Consider the following 22,997-nt stretch of genomic DNA (forward strand, 5'->3'; position numbering starts at 1 on the left):
GGGCTCTCCGCGGCGATTTTCCCAGCCTGTATCCCGTTACAGCCAGGCGGCGCGCTCCCGCGCGCTGCAGCGCCGGCGCCAGCAGGACGCCCTCTCCTCTGTGCCCGCTTTCCCCTCTCTACCCTGCTGCTACCGCTCCTTCGCCACCTCCACCCTCACCAGCTCCAGCTCCGAGAGACGCCACCCAGCCACTGCCGGCGCCGGCAGCCCGGGGTTACGCACAGAAGAGGGGCGCTGGATCCGACCCGGCGCTCAGTAGGGGGCGTCCTGGGGCGGAGAGTGAAAGGGCAGGTGGTATATAAAGGTGTGGAGGTCGCCCACCCTGAAGCCTGAGCTTCTCACTTGAGCCATCCCCGCCCAGCCCCACTCGGGCCAGCGCCTGGCGAGCTAGCCCATCTGTGGCATCCGTCGTCGTCGCCTCCTCCTTGCACCTCCTCGCCGACCCCTCCCTCCCGGGACCTGCATCCCGCTCCGCCAATCAGCGCCCGATTGCCTCTTCCCACGTGATCCCGGGCGGGCTAAGGACCTGCTGCTTCCCAAACGCCAGAGGGATGCGGGCGGCAGAGCGCGAGAGGCGGCTGCTAGGCTGCGGGGCGCGTTGACTTTCCCTCCACCCTGCCTCCTTGAACGCCTCTCCTCTGCCCCTGGACTCCGGGCTCCTCCCGCTGCCCGGCTTGCCAGAGTCCTCTCCTTATGGCATAGCCTCCCGCGTCTCCGGCGCAGCTTCTCCGCGGACGACCCTCTCGCTCCCGGGGCTGAGCCGGGTCACTGGATGTTGCTGAAACTCTCAAGATCATGCGCGGGTTTGGCTGCTGCTTCCCCGTCGGGTGCCACTGCCACCGCCGCTGCCTGTGTTGCTGCTGTCCGCGGGATGCTCAGTAGCCCGCTGCCCGGCCCCCGCGATAGTGTGTTCTTCGGAAGCCGTTTGCTGCTGCCGAGTTGCGCGAACTAGTCATGGTGCTGTGGGAGTCCCCGCGGCAGTGCAGCAGCTGGACACTTTGCGAGGGCTTTTGCTGGTTGCTGCTGCTGCCGCTGATGCTACTCATCATAGCCCGCCCGGTGAAGCTCGCGGCTTTCCCTACCTCCTTAAGTGACTGCCAAACGCCCACCGGCTGGAATTGCTCTGGTAAGTCCGGAACCCCAGCCCCCGACCCCTTAAACCCCTCAGAGGAAACGCGCGTTTCCGGCACAGACCAGTCTACCCTAGCGCGTCTCCCCAGCCTCTTCCCTTCTACTGCCCCAAACCCCTGAGACGACCGACCTCCACCCAAAGGAGCACAGAGAACTGTTGCAGGCCGCTAAGGAAGTGGGGGAGGGGTCTGGGGTGGGCAGAAAGTGCAGGTGTAGGAACCTTTGCATCCTTGCACTGAAACTGGAGCTGCGAAGATTTTGAGAAATGTTAAACGGGATGGTTTTGTGGATTCACTGAAAAAAGCACCAATCCTTGGAGAAACACTAAAACAGAACGTTTCCCATCATTAAAGAAAAAGTCTAGCTAGAACGAGCTGGAAATAACTTTATGAGAAAGAAAGAGCGAGAAAGCAATAAATCAAATGGTGACTGCAGGGGAAACACTGATTCCTGGCAAAAGTGCCATGAGGGTGCCCTGGTCTCTGGTCTCGCATTCAAGAACAGGTCACGCAGATTCTAAACGAGCTTGGGTTTCAAGAGATTCAATTGCTGGCTCTCTCATACTCCTTCTCTCCTTGGCTGCAAAAGACGTTGTTTTTGCAGCCCACGGATGCCTCTCTCTTGCCTCCGAAAGCTCTTCATGGTGGAGGGAAGTTGAGAAAAGAATCATTCGTAGGTCTCCCAGGCCGGGGTGGGCATGACCAAGGCTGGGCAGGCTCACGCGCAGGCTGGCGGAGGGCGGAACCGACCCGGGTGGGCGCTGACTCCGTTTCTGGGCAGGCTTCCTTGGAGTGGGTCAGGCGCTCTTCCTGCGCGCTCAGGTCCCGTCCGTGTCTGAACGCGAGAGCTTGGCAGGCTTTGCTCTGCTGAAGCTTCCTAGTTAAATAGGGCCCGAGGATGGGAGCTGCTGCACTTGAGGCTGGCTTCTCATTTCAGTATAACAGCCTGTAGTATACCAGGCAGATTGTGGTGTGATTTCATTGGCTTTTTAAACTCCATTAACATGCCTACGTATTGTCCCCGAGGTCTGATCTGTTCTTGTTTTAGCAAGTATGTATGTAATTTTTCATCTTCTGTAAATATAATTCTGCTGTAGTTAAATCGGTCTCTGAATAAAGTGGCTTTCAGGGATATATGTGAGCTGAAGTGTATGTTAACTTTGGAGAGGAGAGAATAACCAACTGTAATTTATAGGATGAAAGCATATGTAGTCCTGGGTTGTTACTGATGTAAATTTCACGAGGAAAATTATTATGCAGCATTGTAGTTTGTGCTTTTTAAAAACAGGTTGATATTTGCAACCCTATTAGATTTGGGTCAATAGATTGCCTTTGTTCTGTTTTTGGCAATTTCCAAATTTGGCATTTCTGTAAAACTCAACATGTTTTCTTTAACTCATTTGTGGTTCATGCGTGCATATATGTTATTTTGGAAGGACTAAGTTCCACTTTGCAGGTGCCTAATCACTTTTTAGGTGCTCTATCAAAGGAATATTAAACAACCTGCAAAATCAATTGTTTGGAATGTCGATAGCTTTGTGGTCCCATTCTTAACTAAGGTATTGTTTTAGGAAATAACTAACTTAAATGTCAAATTGAGCTTGGCAATCAAGAAATTCATTATTAGCCAGATATCTTAAAGAGATTTGCAGAAACTTAAGAGAATGAACTGGTTTCCCAGACAGATTGTTCAAGAACCTGGCACCCCCCCCCCACCCCTGTTAACTTAGAGGTGATCAATCTTCATTTGAGCCAGACAGACTATCACAGAAAACACTGTGCCTGTTTATCTTTATTATTGGGCCTTTGTTTCCTCTTTGTCTGGAGAAATTCCAAATAAGGGGTTGTTTCAGACGTTAAAGCAAAAGAATGATTAAAGATGGAAAAATGATAAAATGGCATTCAGAGACCATCACCAGCTGTTTTCTAAGACGTGGAGTTTGGGGTTCATAAACTATAGTCCACTTAATAAGAAAAAAATAAAGAAGCTGGGAAGCAAGTGTTAAACCCTCATTCACCACTGCCAGTATTAACCTAAGCTAAAATAAAATAGCACTATCAAAAAAGGATATTAAAAGGGAATTAACTAGAAAACAATTGTGAAAAAAAGAAATTAATATTGATTACTTAATGAGACTTTTGAGGTTATCAACAGAGAATGACCTTGCAGTACAACTGTGATTGGAATTAAAATCTGGGGACAATTCTTTTAAAGCTTCAAAGTAGTACTTTTTTGTTTAAGTCTATAGCATTTTTTAATGACTAGAGTGTTCTCTTTAAATTTGAGGTTATGATGACAGAGAAAATGATCTCTTCCTCTGTGACACCAACACCTGTAAATTTGATGGGGAATGTTTAAGAATTGGAGACACTGTGACTTGCGTCTGTCAGTTCAAGGTAAGAAGTCTGATATTTGCATCTTTTAATTCATTAACGAGACTACAAAGCAGGGATCTTCCTTAACAACCTGTTCCTTGGCAATTTGTATGTGTGCAAGCTAAGAGGGAAGCTGGCACCAAGCAAAAGTACTGACAAGAGAGCCAACTGATGTCAAGAAGACATAGCTTTTTGGAGAAATGTATATGCCATAGTTATAAATGCCACTGGAGGGAGAAAGCTTCGGGATGTTCTTTTGGTTTGTCAAAGGAAACGTATGTTTCTGTACTCCTTCTAGCATGCATTTTATAAGTCAGCTACTGTGGATAATAGTCAAAACAGGTGGCGGATCAGAAGTGTGGATTTCTACTTTTGTTCTTTTTGATTGGAGCTATCATCTGTTGATCATATTGCTCTCTGTTTTAATGGTCTGGGTTTTATTATCCTGGCAATCCGGCTAAGGTTTTAAATGAACTGCTTGTTAATGTGACTTCAAAACTACTGTACTAGTTTGGATATCATGGAATTTATTAAAATATGTCAACTTTCCATGGGTACCACATTCAATTACAACTAATCTCTCAGGAAGCCAAAAGAGGGCAAATAGCTACAAGTCATTCATAAACATGAGAAAGGTGTACTTTGCCTCGTGTTAAAAAATAAATAAAAATAAAAAGAGTCAGAGACTGCAATCGTATCCTCGAAACTCGTATCCTCAAAACTAGGTTATTAGTGTATATTAAAGATGGAACTCAATGTCATTATTGTAGCCATCATCTAACAAAAGCTTTCTGCCATGTAAATTATAAACCTTCTTCTCTCTCAAAATGTTTATGTGATCATTTAACCTTCAAATATCATAGATGCCATCCTAATGTCTATATTAACCTTTGAGTGTTATTGAATTACTGTTTTTGAAAACACATGAAATCTAACATAAGGGTCAACCGGGAAATATGTGCATAAACACAACTATATGTGTGGGGTCAGGGAAAACTTTTCCAAGATTGTAAGCAAAACTAAAAAAAATAAATGATATAGAGCAAGTAAAACCGTTAGACTTCAAATTCAGGCCTAAATATTTGTTATAGTATGTAATATTTAGAATTGTTGATGAAATTTAGGTATTTTAGATTGAATTCAACCTCCCAGTGAGAGATAAGGGAATTCACGTTTAAATATAGTTCGAATGGTTTATAGATAAGCTAAAAGCTTCTTGGATGTTACTTTCTTCTTTCTAAGAAAGCAATAAAACAATTGATATTTGTAAAGTGCACCACCAGCTGGTGGGTAAGGGTTGCCGTGACCCTACTACAGTCTTTAGACCATACTGGAGTGTTAGAAACATATTCAAGCATATTTAATATGCATGTGACACCAACTTCTAAAGTTTCCAGCCACACTGAACAATGTAATTATGTTCTTTCAAGGAACTACATGAGAGAGATGGAGCATGAGAACTCTCCGAGTCATACTTCCCCCAAATGTTAACTAAAGGGAAAATGCAGTTGGATAAATCACTAATTAAAGGCCCATAGGATTTTGTGAATTTTTTCCCTTTCCATTTGCAATTCCCATAAATGTCTTATTTTCATAAACAAGGGTAAACATAAGAAGTGAACTCATAAACAGTATAAAATGAACCAAGAAGAATGTTGCTCAAATGGAAAGCCATAATTCTAACAGGATTTGGCCAAGAGAAAAAAGGGGAGTTCATAAAATTCTAAATGCATGCATGCTACTATAAGGAAATGTCTCATTTTCTCATTAAAGAAATTGTGTTCAGTTTTCAGGTTCCACAGAGTCTTGGTAAAACTTGTATCAACAAAGACATTTGTGTTTTTCGTGTATTGGTCAGCCAGTTACATTTGTCATTAATTTAAATAATTGTTGAATGCAATAGATTGGTGCGAGGGGTGGAAATGAATGAAAGTTCGAATAAGAACCTAAAATGTAAATTTTCTTTTCCTAATGCCTGTAGCATTTTAAACTTACTACTAGATTACTACTGCTATTAGTTTGTGCTTTGCAATAGCTGTCAGTCTATCAGGAGAAAAAACCATTTCCCTAGTGGAAAATTTAGACTCTAGAGTGGCTGAAATAAGTTGAAGATCAGGGAAAATGGACAAATTGCTCAAAGAATAATAGGATCTTTTAGATTAGGAGTGTCTTGATTCAGTCCTTTCTAATACTTCCCAATGAATTTGAGTTTTTTGGGTTTTTTTTTTTGTCCCAGTATCTGATGAAAGGGAGATGTCCTAAAACTCTATTTTCCAGTATCCTATTCTAAACTAGCTGAGGTCATTTACTCTCTGTTTCTCCTGCATTTTCAGATACAAGCACAAATTCTTCCCTTCAGAATAGGATGCAAACTATGCTCCTTCTGGCTGAGAGATAAATTTCAAAGAGAAATAGGTCTATGTGTTTAGAATCTGTAATGTTTCCCAATTTGGATTATTATTGGAGCACTAAAGTGAACATATATTTGTCTTCACCTCTGTTAGATGATTTAAAATAAACATATTCTACCCTCAAACATGTTATCTCATTTATTTCTCACAATTGAGTGGGATAATTATTTTCTTCTCCTTTTGAAGGTGAGCATAAATATAAATAACTTACCAATAAGTGGCTATCCCAAAGCAAGAACCTAGGTCCCTTGACATCAAATCTAATTTTTTTCCAGGACATTATAGATGCCAATAAAAACATCAGTAACAAGGACAAAAGTACCCATTTGTTGTAGACAACTCTTAATATCAAAAGTAGTACAACTAATTCTTAGATGATGATGTGACTTCCAGAAATGGCCTACAACCTCCTGCATCCTGCCTTCCTATCTGTATGCCAAATGGTATGCTGGTCAATTTGGTAAATCGGTTGTGGGGATGAAAATTTTGAGACAGTGGATGGACAGGATAGATGGATGGATGGAGAATGGGTGGATGGTTGAAAGCAGGAAGGAAGGAACGAAAGAAGACTCACATGCAATTATTCATAGATAGCACTAGTTATACAATGATCAATTATCACCTTATAATTTAAAAATATGATGAAGCCTTATATTTTTTAGATATTATTTAATTCAAATGTTAAATATTTTCACTCAATAAGCCATGTTTTAGATCTGCAATTGTTTCAGTTACTAGGACTGCATAACAAATTGCCCAGAACTTGGTGGCTCAAAGCAAGGAACATTTATTTGCTCATGAATCTGCAGTTGGACAAGGCTTAGTGGAAACAGCTCAGCCCTGCTCCCCTCGGCATTAGGTGAGGGGAGGAGGGAACACAAAGGCTCAGTTCTGTACTCATCTCAGGGCTCTCACTCGTATGTCTGACTGTCAGCTGGGGACCTTGGTCCTTCTCCGTGTGGATCTCTCTGTATGGGCTACTCTGGGCGTCCGCATAGCACAATGGCTGAGTTTCAAGGGCAAGCATCCAGAGAGAGAGAAAGAGCCAGGTAGAAGCTGCATCCTTTAATGACCTAGCCTCGGAAGTCACACAGAGTCACTTTCACTGCTGTCACAGTCCTGCCCACTCTTGTAAAATCATAAAAATTTTTTCAAATAAAGAAATGTAGTCACAGAGAAGTAAAAGCTACCTATGGGATGATCAAAGGATTGGGACATATGCAGGTTACCTTTTCTTTCTTTTTTAAGAAGAGAAACATACCATATCTTAAGTCGTTATTCCTAAGCCTTTGACAACTGGGAATATAACAGAATTCACTTAACATCTGTGGCGTGCCTTCTACATGCCAGACTCTATAGAAGGTGCCGACAATATATAAAATATAAGTTATGCATAGCTTCTACATGCTGAAATCCCAGCTAAAAGAAATCCTTATTATCCAAACAAGCAATAAATCATATGAAAAACTTCTCACATAAATTTTCTTTTCATTTTTATCAAAATGAATTTCGTATATTCTAGAGTGTCAAGTCATTGACTCCACTAGTGTGGCATGTAGCTGCTTCCTTAAGTAATGTGAACATTTTGAAACAAAATCATTCTACTGAAAAACATATATTTGGAAAATAAACTTAAAATTTTAAAACATCTTAAAAAAAATAGAATTCCTTTTCCCCTGAAAGGAAGTTTGCACAACACATACATTTATGGGCCTAACCATCTGGGCCTGAATCTTGTTTTTCTCTTACCAGCCAACTACGTGGCCTTTAGCAAGTCACTTAACATCTGAATCTGTCCCTTCATCTGAAACTGAGCAGTATGATGATTACCACTAAAAACTATTTCCAATCATTTAGCATATTTTAATGTAGTAGTTAGCATATTTTTATGCCGAGGGTTATCCTATTTTCCTTTATTTTTCTAATTTTAGACATGCATGTTTTAGTGTCTATGTTAGATGATGACTCTGCTAGTTAAAATACATATTATGAAAGGCAAATAATTTACATTTCTTTTTTATGAATGAATATTCCAAAATGTTTTAACAACATGACTCTGTTAATCCTCCCAAACGCCCCAGTTAACCACTTCAAATGGGGAAACTGAGCTATAAACTTGTTAAATATTTCCTTGTTGAGTGATGTACATGAGGTCGGTCCTTCACCAAGGCAGTGAGAGAAATGGGAGATCCTAGGACAGACTTCCACTCCGGAGCCTTAATGACTTAGAGCATGCTTCCTCCTTGTGTTGTTCATATTAATGAGTGCAAGTCATGGTACTAAGGGCCAAAAGCATCGTGCTGATCATCTACAGTTAAGCTCTTTTCAGCTCCGTACAAATCTCTCTTTTGGCTTGTGCATGGAACTTGGCAGCTCTGTTTTTAGCACTGTTCACATTTGGCTTACTGCATCCCTCTGAAGTGGCATATGAGCACTTTATCAGTTTATTCGATATTTTAAGATGCATATCAGCATTGTGTACTAGCACTCGACAGAGATAATAAATACTTCCCACCCTTCACTCCCCATCCACTGATTGTGTCTGAGTAATCTGCAGAAGTAGAAGAGAAGGATAGAGAAATCCTGGGGATTGCAGAGAAGAAAATATGAGCCCAAATAATCTACACACAGAGTATTGTAACCAGGGTTGAAGATAGAAATTAAAAGGTAATCAGGGACAAGAATGCTAGGACCCGGGCATGAGAAGCTTACTCGTCCAGCCAGCCACACTAGTTATGCCTCTCTTCTCCCTATTGAAAGGGTCAGCAAGTCTACTGACTGTAAGCTATTACCAGCTGTTCACTTCTTTCTGGTCTGTCCTCTGTGTACTCAGGCACCATTGCATTGTCAGTGAGTCCTCCAATCCTCCCTACATTCCACTGTCCCTGGTCTTGAACACAGCGCATTCATCAAGCACCTATCCATCCATCTGCCTCCCTGGACATGTTTCTGCCACCAACCCCATTTATTTGGTGTCTTCTCAGTACTGCTCATTGGAAGATTCAACTCTTCACTAACATATTGCTATTGCCCTTTTTCTTCAGTAGTGATGAAGATGTTCAGTCTTGTGGTAGGTATATATATACATATTGGATAGCATGTGGAAGGCAGCCCTTACACACATATCCCCTGATCAGAAGTTACTGAGTCATTGAGTTAAAGATCCTCATTAGCAAAAAGTTCCAATCAAAACAGTTTTAAAATACAGTCACATACATGCACTGAGTGTGGGAGACATTAGTGTAATAGTGGAAAGAAATTAATGTATAGAGGGTTTCCAGAATATCTAGATTAGAAATTATAGAAATAAAGGTTTCTAAAATATGTCATATTTAAAATATTTGTCATTTTAATCATATTTAAATAATTTCTAAATAGATACGATTTAATATATAAATTACCATGAAAGCAATTATAGTGATCATAATATGAGTGTCATACAATTTGGATTTACTATTGGGAGGAAAATATATCACTATTAGTGAAAAATTATATTCAAGTTTTTCAATGGTAGATACAAAGTCAGACTCATATAAAATAAGACTTTCGTTTCAGAGAACATTGACTTATACCATTTATAAAATTTTAGGATGACTAAGCCATTATTACATAAAGGCAAAAAACGAGAGTTAAGTGGTAGATTGGGAAGGAGAAAGTACGGATCGTGTAAGGAAATAGAGTAAAAAAAATCTCAAGTTTTTGTCATCAGATTGTAACCTTATTGAGGATTTGCTCCTTTCTTTGCATAAATTCCCAAGTTTTAGGCTTATTATCGTACATAGTAAAACTTTCCTAGCCATCTCACTAGATCATTGATTTATTTTGTATGTGTTATTAATTTACAGCACATCAAAATCTCAAATATTTTAATAAGACATTGTAAACAGAAAAGCGTTTTCACATGGCGTGTGTACGTATGATTTACTTTTCTTAGTTTCTGGCATAGGTGAGTATTTATAAATAATTATCTTGATCATTGCATTTGTTATAATTAACAATGAAGTGCATCAGTAATAGTCATCATGAGATAATCACATCTCGAGCGTAATTAGCATGTATAGGACACAGCCAAGTATCTCTAATGCCTCAGAGGGTGATTATATTATGATGAGGATACCCTGTAGGTTGCCTAATTTTCATTGTAAAGTGTGTACTTTTTTGTAATGAGGTTGTTATAAAAATGAACTTTTCTCTTTATGAAATGTATATTAATAGTCATACTTTTGAATAGTCAATGATATTTACATATAGTTCAGTAGTTGTGGCATTTTTTCCTGTATCCCATAGTCTATTGTTTCTCTCTACACTGTATCTACATCAATATCCAGTGACCTAAAGATATCTGAAAAATTAAACTAGTAACCCAAATGTCTTATCCAATATTTAGAAATTTGTAAAGATTAAAATTCAACAGAGAGAAAGCATGCTAAGGAGTAATGAATTCTTTGGTGTTTCAGCTATATATTTCTGATCCAGACACAGATAGACATTACTTATCTTTTGAATAGCTTGATTATTGTAACATGTTTTGATTTTTTCCACCAAGCCAGATGGGCTATATATTAGAAAGGCAATATTAAATAATATTGATACAGTTGTTGCTATATCGTTTTAGTATTTCTTCTCCAATCACTTTGTTGGAATTGCCTGATCAATTTAGAAGCCTTTTTTTCCTCTACGTGAATCAAATGACTGATTGGCTGACTTGACATTGCTTTTGTATATCTTTGAATGATGCCCTTGCAAGGTCAAAGACTGAATGGATACAATGGAGATCCCTGTGAAAGAAGACAAGTGCTTTCTTTTGTAAATGATTATTTCTGTTCAAGATGTCAGAGGCATACAGACTCCAGTACTAACCAAAGGCTTACATCTGTGTGTTCCCCAGTGCAACAATGACTACGTGCCTGTGTGTGGCTCCAATGGGGAGAGCTACCAGAATGAGTGCTACCTGCGGCAGGCTGCGTGCAAACAGCAGAGTGAGATACTGGTGGTGTCCGAAGGATCATGTGCCACAGGTGTGTATGTGATCCTGAAGATTCCCTGAAACCTTCTGAATGGATTCTGAATTGAAAGCCATGCCTTACAGTTCCTGTTATGTTATCTTCAGATAAATAACTCAGATTATATATTGGCTAGACAAGCCTCTTATTCTTTTGTACAAAGTATGCATTATTCTTATTCTACGTGTTTTACATTTCAAATCATTTCTGGAAGAAAGAGAAAATCTACCATAAAGAAATTGGTAGATTTTAATACACATGTTATTTAATGAAGTGCAGACAGTTGAATAATATAATTAGAAATTTAGATTGACTGCCCAGGTGCCAAATATATAGAAACCTATCTACGCATGAATAAAGTTTGTTAGTTTGTTCATTTTGGACAATAGCATTGTCTGCTGGAAGGCTGCTTTGCAGATTCAGTTCAGAAGTTAGGATGTGACTAAGTTTAGCAGCTCTAGAAAATTCTCTTCTTACCATTTAGCAGATTATATTGAAGAATGTCTTGGTGATAGACGTTATTTCTAATGCCATCTGTCCTTTCAGACACAGTCAGCCTGGGATTCCACAAAGCTTTTTACTTATATTGTACCATGAATGCTCTGAGAAAGTGAGAAGAAAGAGTGACTTCATAATTTCCTTAGCTTTTCAGGTTTTCCTTTTGTGTACACTGGTTGTTAGAGCTGAACAGCGTTACGGTCAGAAAACAAAACAAAACAAACAAACAAGAGGAAAGAAACCCAACTTGATAAAGCAATGCTTTAAACTGAAGCTGAGTTTTCAGGTTAGGCTGGAGACCTTAAAATCACTCATGTTAAAGAAGCTTTAGTGTCCCATGGTAGTTCCCCTTAATGGCCAATAAGCATCTTTTTGGAAAGTCATAATTTCTGAGGAATTGGATGATATAAGCATCTTCAGTAAAAAAGTATTGATATAAAATATGAACTTTCTTCACAAAATGGAAATATAGAATAGTGCCAGTAACAGTCTATTTTATTGAAAAGTCCATCTTGGATAATAAGTATTTCTATTCCAGGATATTATTGTTAAAAGTTATGTGTATGATGGCTGGGGCAGGGTGATAAATGAGCAAGGAGAAAGTCTCATATTCTTTAAAAGATATCTTAAGCCTATTGATTGTTAGTAATTGATAATGTTCTAAGTTGTACTCATGACTACCAACATTTCTAAGAATTAGTGAAAGAGAATGGTATCATTCCTCATGGATAATAATGTAGGCTTTTTTGTTTGGGTTTTAATTCTTAAGTAGTCTCTTCTCCTACATGATTCTTTGCCTCACAATGTGAATGTCCTTTCTGGAAGGTGACTGGAAGGCAAGCTGGACTGGTGCTCCACTTTCTTCCTATTTGCTAAAGCAAACAGGTCATTGCTGTGGGATCTATGAGGGAGAAGTAAAGAGTGAAAGTAACAGCGACATGTGAAAGTCATGGGACTATCTTCCCCAGTAGGAAAGGTGGGGGACCACCATGCTGCACTCATAGTAAGGATGAGGGACATAGAAAAAAAGACAAGGAGCAAACTACTTATGAAAAATCAATCTGCCATACCTAATGAACAAAAATAGGATAATTGACACGTTAGGACAAATGAAATAGAAAAACATGGATCCTCTGACTTCCAGAAACTAGGAATGATGTAGTCAAATACCAGAGAATGCCAAGGAAAACATTTTCTTATTCAGCATCATATAGGATATCTGTCTGTCTCTGACAACAGCCAAATGAGGATCAGCAGGCAGTAGTCATAATAGCAATGAAGTTGTGCTTATGGCTAACAATGTTTGAAAGCAAAATCTCTCTTTCTTACTTGCCAACCTCCAAGTTCTTGTCAGAACATGCCATCACATTCTCCTGATTCATTCAAGTCTTTCTATTCTAGTCCCTAATGTGTTGGTTATACTATGAAAATAAATACTTAGCCAAGTAGAAAATTTAATCACAATTGAGTACCATCCCTAGCTCATTCACAGACTTAAATTTCTGCAGGATTCAATTAGTAATCCAGTCTTGATGAATGCATCTTCCATGACTTGTAAGTCTAAAAGGTTTTTGATTTGAATAATGATGGAGGGACAGAAGTAATTTTGATTAACCAGGTCTGACTGTAAATAAATTGAAGTTCTGACTTTTGATCTAAAAAAGATCCTCATTCTTTTCTTAGTAGATTTTCCATTTATTTTTTTAATGCTATTTGACACTGAGTGGAGGTGGCAAGTTGTGATCTCTAGGAATAAAGGCAGTGGAAGATATAACTTTCCATTTATTATGTTTCATTGAACTTACAAATAACTTTTTGTCCAGAAAATGATTTCCTATTGGGCAGTCTTCTCAATAGCCTCATTATCAATTTCACTTTTTTTGTCTTATAAGAAATGCATTGACTAGGAGCGTAGATTCAGGGCCACCAGCATGACTTCTTCACTAATAAGGCTTTAGTAGGCTACTTAACTCTGGTTTGCCAAGATGATTCATCTTATAGCAGAGAAACCATTAAAGCTTCCCATCACTATTTCATAATGATGCCATGGACTTAAGTGACCATTTTTTTCAATCAATTTCTTTCCTAGCTACTTAATTTGGATCAATCAAACACAAATTGTCTTAAGGACATGCCTCTTGAATTTTTTAGAAATATGCATGGGAAATATAAGCCATAATATGACTACCATTTTTCCTGATTTTCTCCAGCCGTGTGTGTATTTATTTTAAGCCAGTCCCGGTGGTCTAGTGGTTAAGATGTGGGACTCTCACCACCATGGTCCAGGTTCATTTCCCGGGCAGGGTCACGGACCCATACCACCTGTTAGTTTTGTCATACTGTGGTGGCCATGTTTTGCTGTGATGCTGAAAGCTATGCCACCAGTATTTCAAATACAAGCAGGCTCGCCCATGGTGGAGAGGTTTCAGCAGAGCTTCCAGACTCAGAAAGTCTAGAAAGAAGAACCTGGCACCCACTTCCAAAAACATTGGCCATGAAAACCCTATGAATAGCGGTGGAGCATTGTCTGATATAGTGCCGGAAGGTGAGAGGATGGTGCAAAAAAAACAGGCAGGGTTCCGGGCTGCTGTCCACAGGGTCACTAGGAATCGAATCAACTGGATGGCACTAACAGCAATGTATTTATTAGAAAACCAATAGATGAATAGGCAAGATGTTTACTCAAAATTTTAGTTATTATGTTCCAGACACAGTGATAAGCATTTAAAACATGCTATTGTGCAGTAAGCCTCAAAATAGCCCAATGAGATAGACATTACTATACCCATTGAATAGAGGACACATAAGCTTAAGAAGGTTAAATAACATTCCTTATGTCATCCAATGAATAATGTTTGCAGCTTAGAATCCATAAGCTTTTATGCATTTCCTCTTAAGTGCATACAAGTATAGAAAGCTGAACAAGACATGATTTAAAGAAATTTATAGTCTTAGTGGGAAACGGAAAGAAACTGTACGTGTTCAACCAAAACAGGTAGAATGTATTAGTGCTATAATAGTACAATCTGTTATTAGCCTCTGACGATTATAAGTAATACTGAATTAAGCTTTAAAATTAATTCAAATAAAGTCAGTTAAAATTTTAGCTGTGAAAGTATGCAAAAAGGAAAAGTGACAAACATTGACCATTTAAGCACTGTCCCATCCAAAAGTGATGGTGCCATGACATGATTATGAGTTCAGTTGACAGGACTATTCTCCTACTACAGAGATGAATGTATCAGCCTTTCTTGATCGTTATCATTAAACAGTCAAATCACATTAAAATCCTTATTTGATTCTGCATTTAGTAAGAAGGGTTGCTATTATAAATTGCTTTACCAGTTAGCTTGCCTTTAAGGAAAGGATATGCTGGTCCAAAGACATACTCCTTAGTCACATTAGCAGTGAATTAATGACTTGATATTCTGATTTAAGACAAGGTTAGATTCTGTGATTTTAGTTAATGCAAGTCTTCACCAAGGCTGACAATTCAAACTGTTCTCCTTCATGGCAGTGCTAATGCCTAACATGATGATAAGGAGGACTATTGGGGAGGCACGCATTCTTCAGTATGTGTCAGCCTTCTGTGGATTTTCATACATGGTGCTTCTTTATATGCTGGGTCTCTCAATTAAGTGTCATGGAGGCAAACAAGTAGAGGTAATGTTTTATATCAGTTGCACTAAGACAGCAAACACAAATTCGTGGAAGTGGCGTTTGATACGTCTTGAACCCTGGTTGAGATTTCAATGTAAAATGAGGGTATATCAGACAGAGAATACCAGTATTAGTCTTATTTCCTGGTATTAACATTAAAAATACATAAGCAAATGTGTTTAGAATGCAAAGAAGTGGGGAGGCATAAGGAAGATGATGTCCACACTTAACAGGTGGAAGCAGATGGAAATTCAACGGTCTTGACTCCAACTAGAAAACTGGGTGTTTCTGGGAACTGAGTTCTCAGAAATAGACAACTTTAACCAGTTGTAATTATGTGTGAGGGAGGAGAGAAAATAAGTGGAGAAAGAGAAAGGCAGAAGGCAGTTATTGGTTTTTTCTGCCAGCATCACCTAGTATATCTCCAATTTAATCACAAAGGCAAAAATTAAGCTTACTTTTCAGCTGGTTTCAAAAACAAAGGGTGCTTTTGGTTGCAGATAGACTCATCCATAATTGTGTTATTTGGAAAACATAATAGGAATTATATAAAAAGGTATTCATTTTAAACTGTTTTTTCTTTGTGCAAATGTGATTTACAAGAATATAAGCATTAATTATGAGTTTATTTAACATGTCTTAAACTGTTTTATTTCTAAATCTCATTGATTTGTTATAAGCATCTCATTTTCAATTTTTTTTGTTAATGACGCCAAATTCATCCTGAATAAAATAAAAATATGAGAGATTTTACATAGTGAAATTTAGAAATTATTCCAAAGCTAGATAGTACTTTTTTCACAAAGTTTAAGAATGAAAATAACGGAATTTATTTTATGTTATGTTATAGAAATTACATTAACTTGATATGATTAAATATTAGTAACTTTTTCAATTATACTACTATCTTAATGAAGAAAGTAATCATGAATTTTAAAAAAGACTTAAATGTTTTTTGAATATGTTTTTCAAGCAAAAACAAAGTATTTCTTTTCCCCCCAGATGCAGGATCAGGATCTGGAGATGGAGGTAGGAGTTTCCTTTTTATATATTTGAAAACTTACATGTGGATATTATTTGTGGATATTTATTCATATCTTTGCCATTATAGATATCTGAGACAAATTTACATTTTGCATTTTAAGGAAAAGGAAAACAAAAAAGTATCATTCTCCTTATTAGGTAAATGTATATACTATGCAAATTATTTGATATATTTATAAAATCGTACTTAGGAACTCTATCTTCATCTAATCTTCCTTATTCTTTTGTTTGTTTGTGTCTGAGTTATCTTTGAGATATATATGCATGTGAAAACTTCCTAATGGAAGCTTCCAAGCATATTAGCAAAGCAGAAAACTCATGAGGAAATCATTTAAATATTGAGTTTTTAAAACATGTAATACTGCCCTCAATTACTAGGTATTAATATTAACATATACATAACTATCATTTAAACGAAATCTTAATTATTGAAATAAGCATTTGAAACTGAAGGAGCTTTAGTTCATAAAAGAAAAGTTAAAAAGATAAACAAAATTTAAGCCAATGAAAATAAGATAGTATCTTTTTAACTAAATTAATCTATAGTTGTTTTTACTAAAATAACATTTATATTTTCATTATTTAGTTGTGTGTTTAAGGAAGTGTATAAGATTAGAGAGAGGCAGAAATTTGCAAAATCTGATCTAATATATTTACCGCCAAATAAGATTTTATTTATGGATTGAACCTTCACTATAAATTTCCCAAAGTGATTTTCCAAATGAAAACTAAGCAAAATCTCACCATTATACATAACAAGAAAAAAAAACTAGATATAATTTCAACAAGAATAATAAAAAGAGAAAGAATAAAAACACAATCATTCTCTCAAGGCCTTGCTTAAGTTGGATAAAACTATTAAATGTATGATTCCAAGTAAATTTTAGTTTAGTTTTTAAATGCAGAACTTGATTAAAAAAAAATAAGGAGATGAAGGCCTTGGATTCAGGAAAGTCAGATGTCTACTGCACACCGTATCTAGTTAGGGCCACACTTGAAAGATTTATCAAATCACTTCATGTAATGAAAGGCTTAACTAGCTCAAATAAGCAAAATACCCAGAGAACGCAACAGAGCAGCATATTGGGGCACGGGTTTTTTCCATAAAGACTAAAGCTGAGCAGGAGACAACATTCAGTAGCATGTGAGCAGGAAATGGAGTTCAATGTCACATGACATTGGACAGCTATTTGATGTTAGGATAGTCTTTCACTGCCTTCTAAGAAATCAAGTTTGTGCTTTTGTTTTCTCTAGCTGATTAATATAGTGTTCCTAAAAAAGCTTCCCTAGAGGTTTTGAAAAGAAGAACTTCTAGAACAAATTAAATCTTAAAGAGGAAAAAAAAAAGGAGAAAAGATAGTTCCTTGAGTGAATGTTTCACCATTGGAATATTAAGAAATTAATCAACTTAAAAAAGGTTGCTTTGGGAAGGAAGAAGTTTCTATGCAAAATTCTGTCTATTTTCCAGCTATTCAGTTTTACATGTAGACTGCCTAATTTGGCAGATATTGTGTTGACCTTCAGCTGTTCCACTGTTCACGAAGCAAGTCTTGTTAACTTTTTAGCATCTTTAAAAACAAAACTTAACAAACCAGACTACAAAGCACAACGTATCTTCATTGCTCTTTCTGTTGAAACATCAGTATGATACACTTTTTCTGAGTCTCCTCCTAATATCATGCATCATTTCTTCTTTTTTTTAAATAATAAGGGGTGGTTTATGTGTCAGACACTAGTTTCCAGCTTTTGTTCACTGTAATTAGCACATGATCGTGGAAGTGACATCAGCTTCACTCCTCCTTGTTACATTTTACATTGAAATCCTTGGTTCATTATGTTGTCCTGTAATCTGAATAAGGTAATGTTTTTAGGAAAGAATTTTAATGTCATGAACATGATGTTTCTAACTTAAATTTCGTACACTAGTTGGAAGCTACTTTCCTACTGTTCCTTTCAATTATAGGTGCTTTTTAGTAAGAGAGGAAAAAACACAGAACTTCTTAAGAGATAATTGCTTTAGAAAGAAAAAAGACCGTGTAACCCATTTAATTCTGAGTTGTATTCTTTTTAAAGAGTTATTGTTCTGAAAGTTGTGGTAAATAAATATTTACTCCTAGTTAGTTGTGTAAAATTTTTTTTTTTAATCAGAGACTGAATAGTGTTTGGTTTGGTTTGGTTTGGTTTTTACTGAATTACTTTTTTCTTTAGTCTATATGTTACTTTGCTCTGAAATACTGATGGTTTTAATTTTCTTTAATCTTTTTACTCTATTACAAAATGCCAAAAAAGCTTAGTAACTAGAACCTAAAAGCCTACTTTGGAGTGGCCTGCACAATTCCAGTTCACATATCCATTGGCTTGTACGTAGAGTATGCTTCACTTGCTACCTCTGCTATGCACGGGATGGACCTGCCTCTGTGTTCCGACCAAGGCCCTATGCCAAGGCGGCAGAGGAGCAGAATCACTTTCCTTTGAATTAAGTGATTGACGTACCTGTGACTGTTCTCGCTGGTCTGTAGGTTATATTCTCAATAATGTATACTTAATTAATAATTGGGGCTTCTTTGCAAGCACTTTGGATGGTTAATGGTTATTTTTACAATTTCTTTTAACAAAAGTTAATATAGTTCCCAACTAGAATGCGTTGATCGGAATAGTGAAGTGAACAAATTTATTGACAAAACACTTATATGTGTGACTGTCGTAAATGATATCATTAAACCTCCAAACCCAAAATCACGTTAAAAATACATCAATTTTTACTTTCCTTAGATTGGCCTATATTTTTTAAAAGAATGAGTGTTACATTAGCAATGAAGATTAGACTTGATTATTTTTAAAATAATTTAAGTTTAACCCATTTGCACAAGGGCATATCTGTCATTTACTGCATTTGAGGGAACATTTTTACTACAATATAAAAGGGATAAAAGGTTTCATAAAATTTATGTTAACTTGTTAGTATACGTTTTACAGAGTTTTAAAATCTTTATTGATCTATTTAGTCAGATGAAATAATTCAAAAGGCTAACTTTATTTAGGTAAAACATGTTCGTTGTGTCGCCAACATGATCTGCACATTTGCATTCATCCCTAAAGGTAATTTGCAGGGGTAGTAAGAAACAAATACTGCCTACAAATCTGAAAGGTTGGCTTTTCCCATTTCAGTGACTGTATCTTCTTAGTGTTTAGGAAAAATTAATGGGGCCGCCCGGAGGCGTAGTGGTTAAGTTTTCGCACTTTATTTCGGTGGCCCGGGGTTCACAGATTTGGATCCCGTCATGCACACCTACACCCCTCCGGTCAAGCCAAGCTGTGGCAGCATCCCATATGGAAAATAGAGGAAGACTGGCACAGCTGTTAGCACAGGGACAATCTACCTCAAGCAAAAAAAAGAGAGGAAGGTTGGCAACAGATGTTGGCTCAGGGCCAATAGTCTTCATCTCTCCCCGAAAAAAAGAGAGAAAACTCAATATAAAGAATCCTTTTTCACTATTAGTTTTGAACATAAGACCTGCTGTTTATGGAATTCTGGTTTTAAAAAAATGTTTGGGGCCGCCGGTGGAGCCAGCGGTTAAGTGCGCACATCCCGCTTCAGCTGCTCGCGGTTCACCAGTTCGGATCCCAGGTGTGGACATGGCACCGCTTGGCAAGCCATGCTGTGGCAGGCATCCCACGTGTAAAGTAGAGGAAGATGGGCATGGATGTGAGCTCAGGGCCAGTCTTCCTCAGCAAAAAGATGAGGATTGGTGGCAGACGTTAGCTCAGGGCTAATCCTCCTCCTCAAAAAAAACCCAATATATATATATATATATAAAAAGATAAAAAAATGTTTAGTTGGAAAGGCATCTACATCAAATAACCTTTTGGATAGGCTATCACTCGAAAAAAAGGTCAGGATGAACTATAATTAACTATATATTTGCCCTATGGGAAGTTAATACGTGTTAATGTGTGGACCAAATTCCAAAGAATCTCAGAGAGGAGTTGAAAGAAGGGGGTTGGTGTTTCAAGTACTTATATACAGAGACTTAATGTTGTAAATAAGAGAACGGGTGTGTGTAGGAGGGATAATAACATCTTATCCACCCACAGACTTCCTTAAGCAACAAATACTGCAGTAGGGAAAAAGTATTAAAGGCCACTCCTCTCAAAATCCTGGGGTGTGTGGGTGGTTAAAGGACGCTTTTTAACCCCTGCTTTTCTCTCTCAGTCTTTCAGTTTTATTATAAACACTAAGCTATGAATATTTTCCATTAACCTCTTTTAAAAATATTTCTGGATTGATTAGATTTTTGTTAGACTCCTAAAAGTAGAAAAAGCCCAGCAAAATGAAAACAATATTTTAACCATTAAAATAATTGTAAATGTATTATCCTGCTATAGGTCTGGAAGAGTCCACAATTAAATTTTAATAACATCTCATGGGGAGTTGTATGATAATGTCTATAGAAATAAAATGTCTCTAAGGTACACAGCATAGAAACAATGGGTATATATTTATTTCATTCGATAAAATGAAGCTCTGGGTCCATTTATACATATTATGTAATTATATAGTTTTAAGAGAATACTTTAATAGATTAATGTCAGATATATATAGCAAAAATTCAAATTAAATTTACATCCATTATTTACATAATGAAAGCCTGATTTTTATTTTAATTATCCAAGTAATTGTTATTATGGTAACTTCAGTGTACAAATCCAGTTATTAAATGTTTTTATTTAAATAAAATAAAATTTATTCTCAAATTTGTCCTGCAAAATTGTCCTGAGCCAATTATCTTTGTATAATATTTCTTGGATGCCCATAATGAAGACGTTGACTTCGTACACATTTTGGCGAGAACAAGAAATGTTTACACTGCAACAAACTGTAGACACTGGTCTGCTATTTCTGATTATGTATATTGGTAAAAACTGGAAAACAGCTTTTTAAAAAAATCCTTATGTTTCTAATGTGGATCTGATGATATTCAGGAAATTGGTTGAATTGAACAAGCCTAATATAACCTGGGTACTAAGGTAAGCTTTCTAGAGCTGTAAAGCTGAATATGACACAGTTCTTTACACTCAGGGAGATTACATGTAAATTCTCTTCTCAGCAGACAATGGGAAAAATTGTGATTCTAATTATCAAAAGAAAAATAATCCCCTGCAGAAATAAAATGTTAAATATGCTGTAAATAACAACGTATGGAATATCTACTCCATAAAATATTCTTATATAAGGCTAAATAATTGTTTCTTCCGTGTTGCTGTACACCCTTTCCTCACCTCTATTTGTACCTTCTCCCCCTTACCGTCGTGGTCAAGTTTTGGCAAGCACAGCGTGCCTCACCATGTACTTTCTTCCTTGGGTTCACATTGCAGCCGAAATCCAGCAGGCATCAGTTGTAAATAGGTTCAGCTGCAATACTGATTCGGTAAAGAAATGCTACCACATGCGCAAGGTCTGAGATTCTTCCAGGGCCCCGCATACAGGGAGAAAGCAGAAACTAGCCTCACTTTTGCCGTCCCACATTTGAGAGCTGCCTAGAGATGAGCTTATAGCCATCTGAACCGCAATTGAAATCTTATCTCAGCCTTTCATGGGTTGGAATCCATTTTACTTTCTCTTTACCTCAAAAGAGAAACAATATTGCGATGGAGTAATGAAATCGAGGTAGAATGAATGAGGAACACCGTGGATAATGAAATTGGAAAAACACAAAAAGCAAACAGAAGGTGGGAAACAAAGTGAGAATGATGGAAAACGAAAAGGGAGAAGAAAGGAACCTTGTTATCAACATGGCTGTGCTTTGTTCTCACGCGTGACTGCCATCTTAAAAATAAAAATAACTTTTTTTTCTCCAGTAGAACAGTAATAGTTGTTTGAATTTCTAGGTGAGATTGCTTGAGAATATGAAATGGATGTTATAAACTTTCTTCTGAATCAGTCATATGAGTTTTTGAAAACCATATTTAGGAAAAGAAATGTAATTATTGAATGCAATGTGATAGAAATGGCTTTGGATTACGAATCAGGAGATTTCATTCTAGATTTTTAATTGACTTGAATGATGCCTGTTTGATTTTTACTCTCAGTCTCCTTGGAGATTCATTTATTTTATCAGTAAAAGAGAATGCTATCTACTTATAGGAGAGATGATTATAATAAACTAATGCAAAGTGCTTCGAACTCCAAAAAAGTAAAGATGAAATTAAAAGAATTTATATTACCTTTGCTCTTTATCCCCATTTACTCTAAGAACATAATTTCTCTGAAGGGTTTAATTAGAAGTTTGAATCTTTTAATTAGTGATTTTTAAGTCCATGATTTAAAATATTGATGCTGAGATCATAATAAGAACTCTATGAACCCAGGCACAGTGTTCAGTCTTTAGAGGAGACAGCCAGCTCTGCAACTTGAAGAGAAGTGAAATCACAGTGTTGATAGCAGAATAACTGCGGTTATGCAAGATAAAGAAGAAATAAGAAATAATGTTAAAAATTTCAAAACCAGAAATAAGTATTCTTAAAACTACAATGGCAGGCATATTGCCTCCATAGAAATCCAAAAAGAAGAAATGGGAGGGGTTCATGATATGAGGGATTTGGCATATTTACAAGGAGAAATTTTCATCAGGGATCTAAGCATTGCAAAGTTTTTCTAGGGAAATTTGAACTTTTTAGAAAGAGATTCTTTTAAAATAGATGGGAATTTAGTTTTTTCAACTGTGATCCTAGCAGGGTTTCCTGGGAAGTATACTCTGAAATTGCGATTTGTGCATTCAAAGTTTACTGAGCAGTGCTCTCAGGATCAGCATCTGTGGAAGGGAAGAAAGTAGGACTGGGCAAAGGGAGAAGCTGAACTGGTGCAGTTAAAAAAA

The 22,997-nt window shown here is 37.3% G+C and overlaps 1 protein-coding gene across 1 annotated transcript in view; it reads left to right on the top strand.

The window, feature by feature from the left end:
• The first annotated feature begins 930 nt into the window (after nucleotides 1–930).
• LOC124233448 (tomoregulin-2-like) overlaps nucleotides 931–22,997 on the top strand; it is a 224,343-nt gene continuing 202,276 nt past the window's right edge. The window contains exons 1-4 of the mRNA XM_046650550.1: nucleotides 931–1,126; nucleotides 3,418–3,527; nucleotides 10,806–10,935; nucleotides 16,081–16,260. Coding sequence (XP_046506506.1) covers nucleotides 955–1,126; nucleotides 3,418–3,527; nucleotides 10,806–10,935; nucleotides 16,081–16,260 — 592 coding nt within the window. The 5' untranslated portion in view covers nucleotides 931–954. The remainder of the gene's footprint in view (nucleotides 1,127–3,417; nucleotides 3,528–10,805; nucleotides 10,936–16,080; nucleotides 16,261–22,997) is intronic.

Source organism: Equus quagga, unplaced genomic scaffold (assembly GCF_021613505.1).
Source record: "Equus quagga isolate Etosha38 unplaced genomic scaffold, UCLA_HA_Equagga_1.0 203_RagTag, whole genome shotgun sequence".
Taxonomy (NCBI): Eukaryota; Metazoa; Chordata; class Mammalia; order Perissodactyla; family Equidae; genus Equus; species Equus quagga.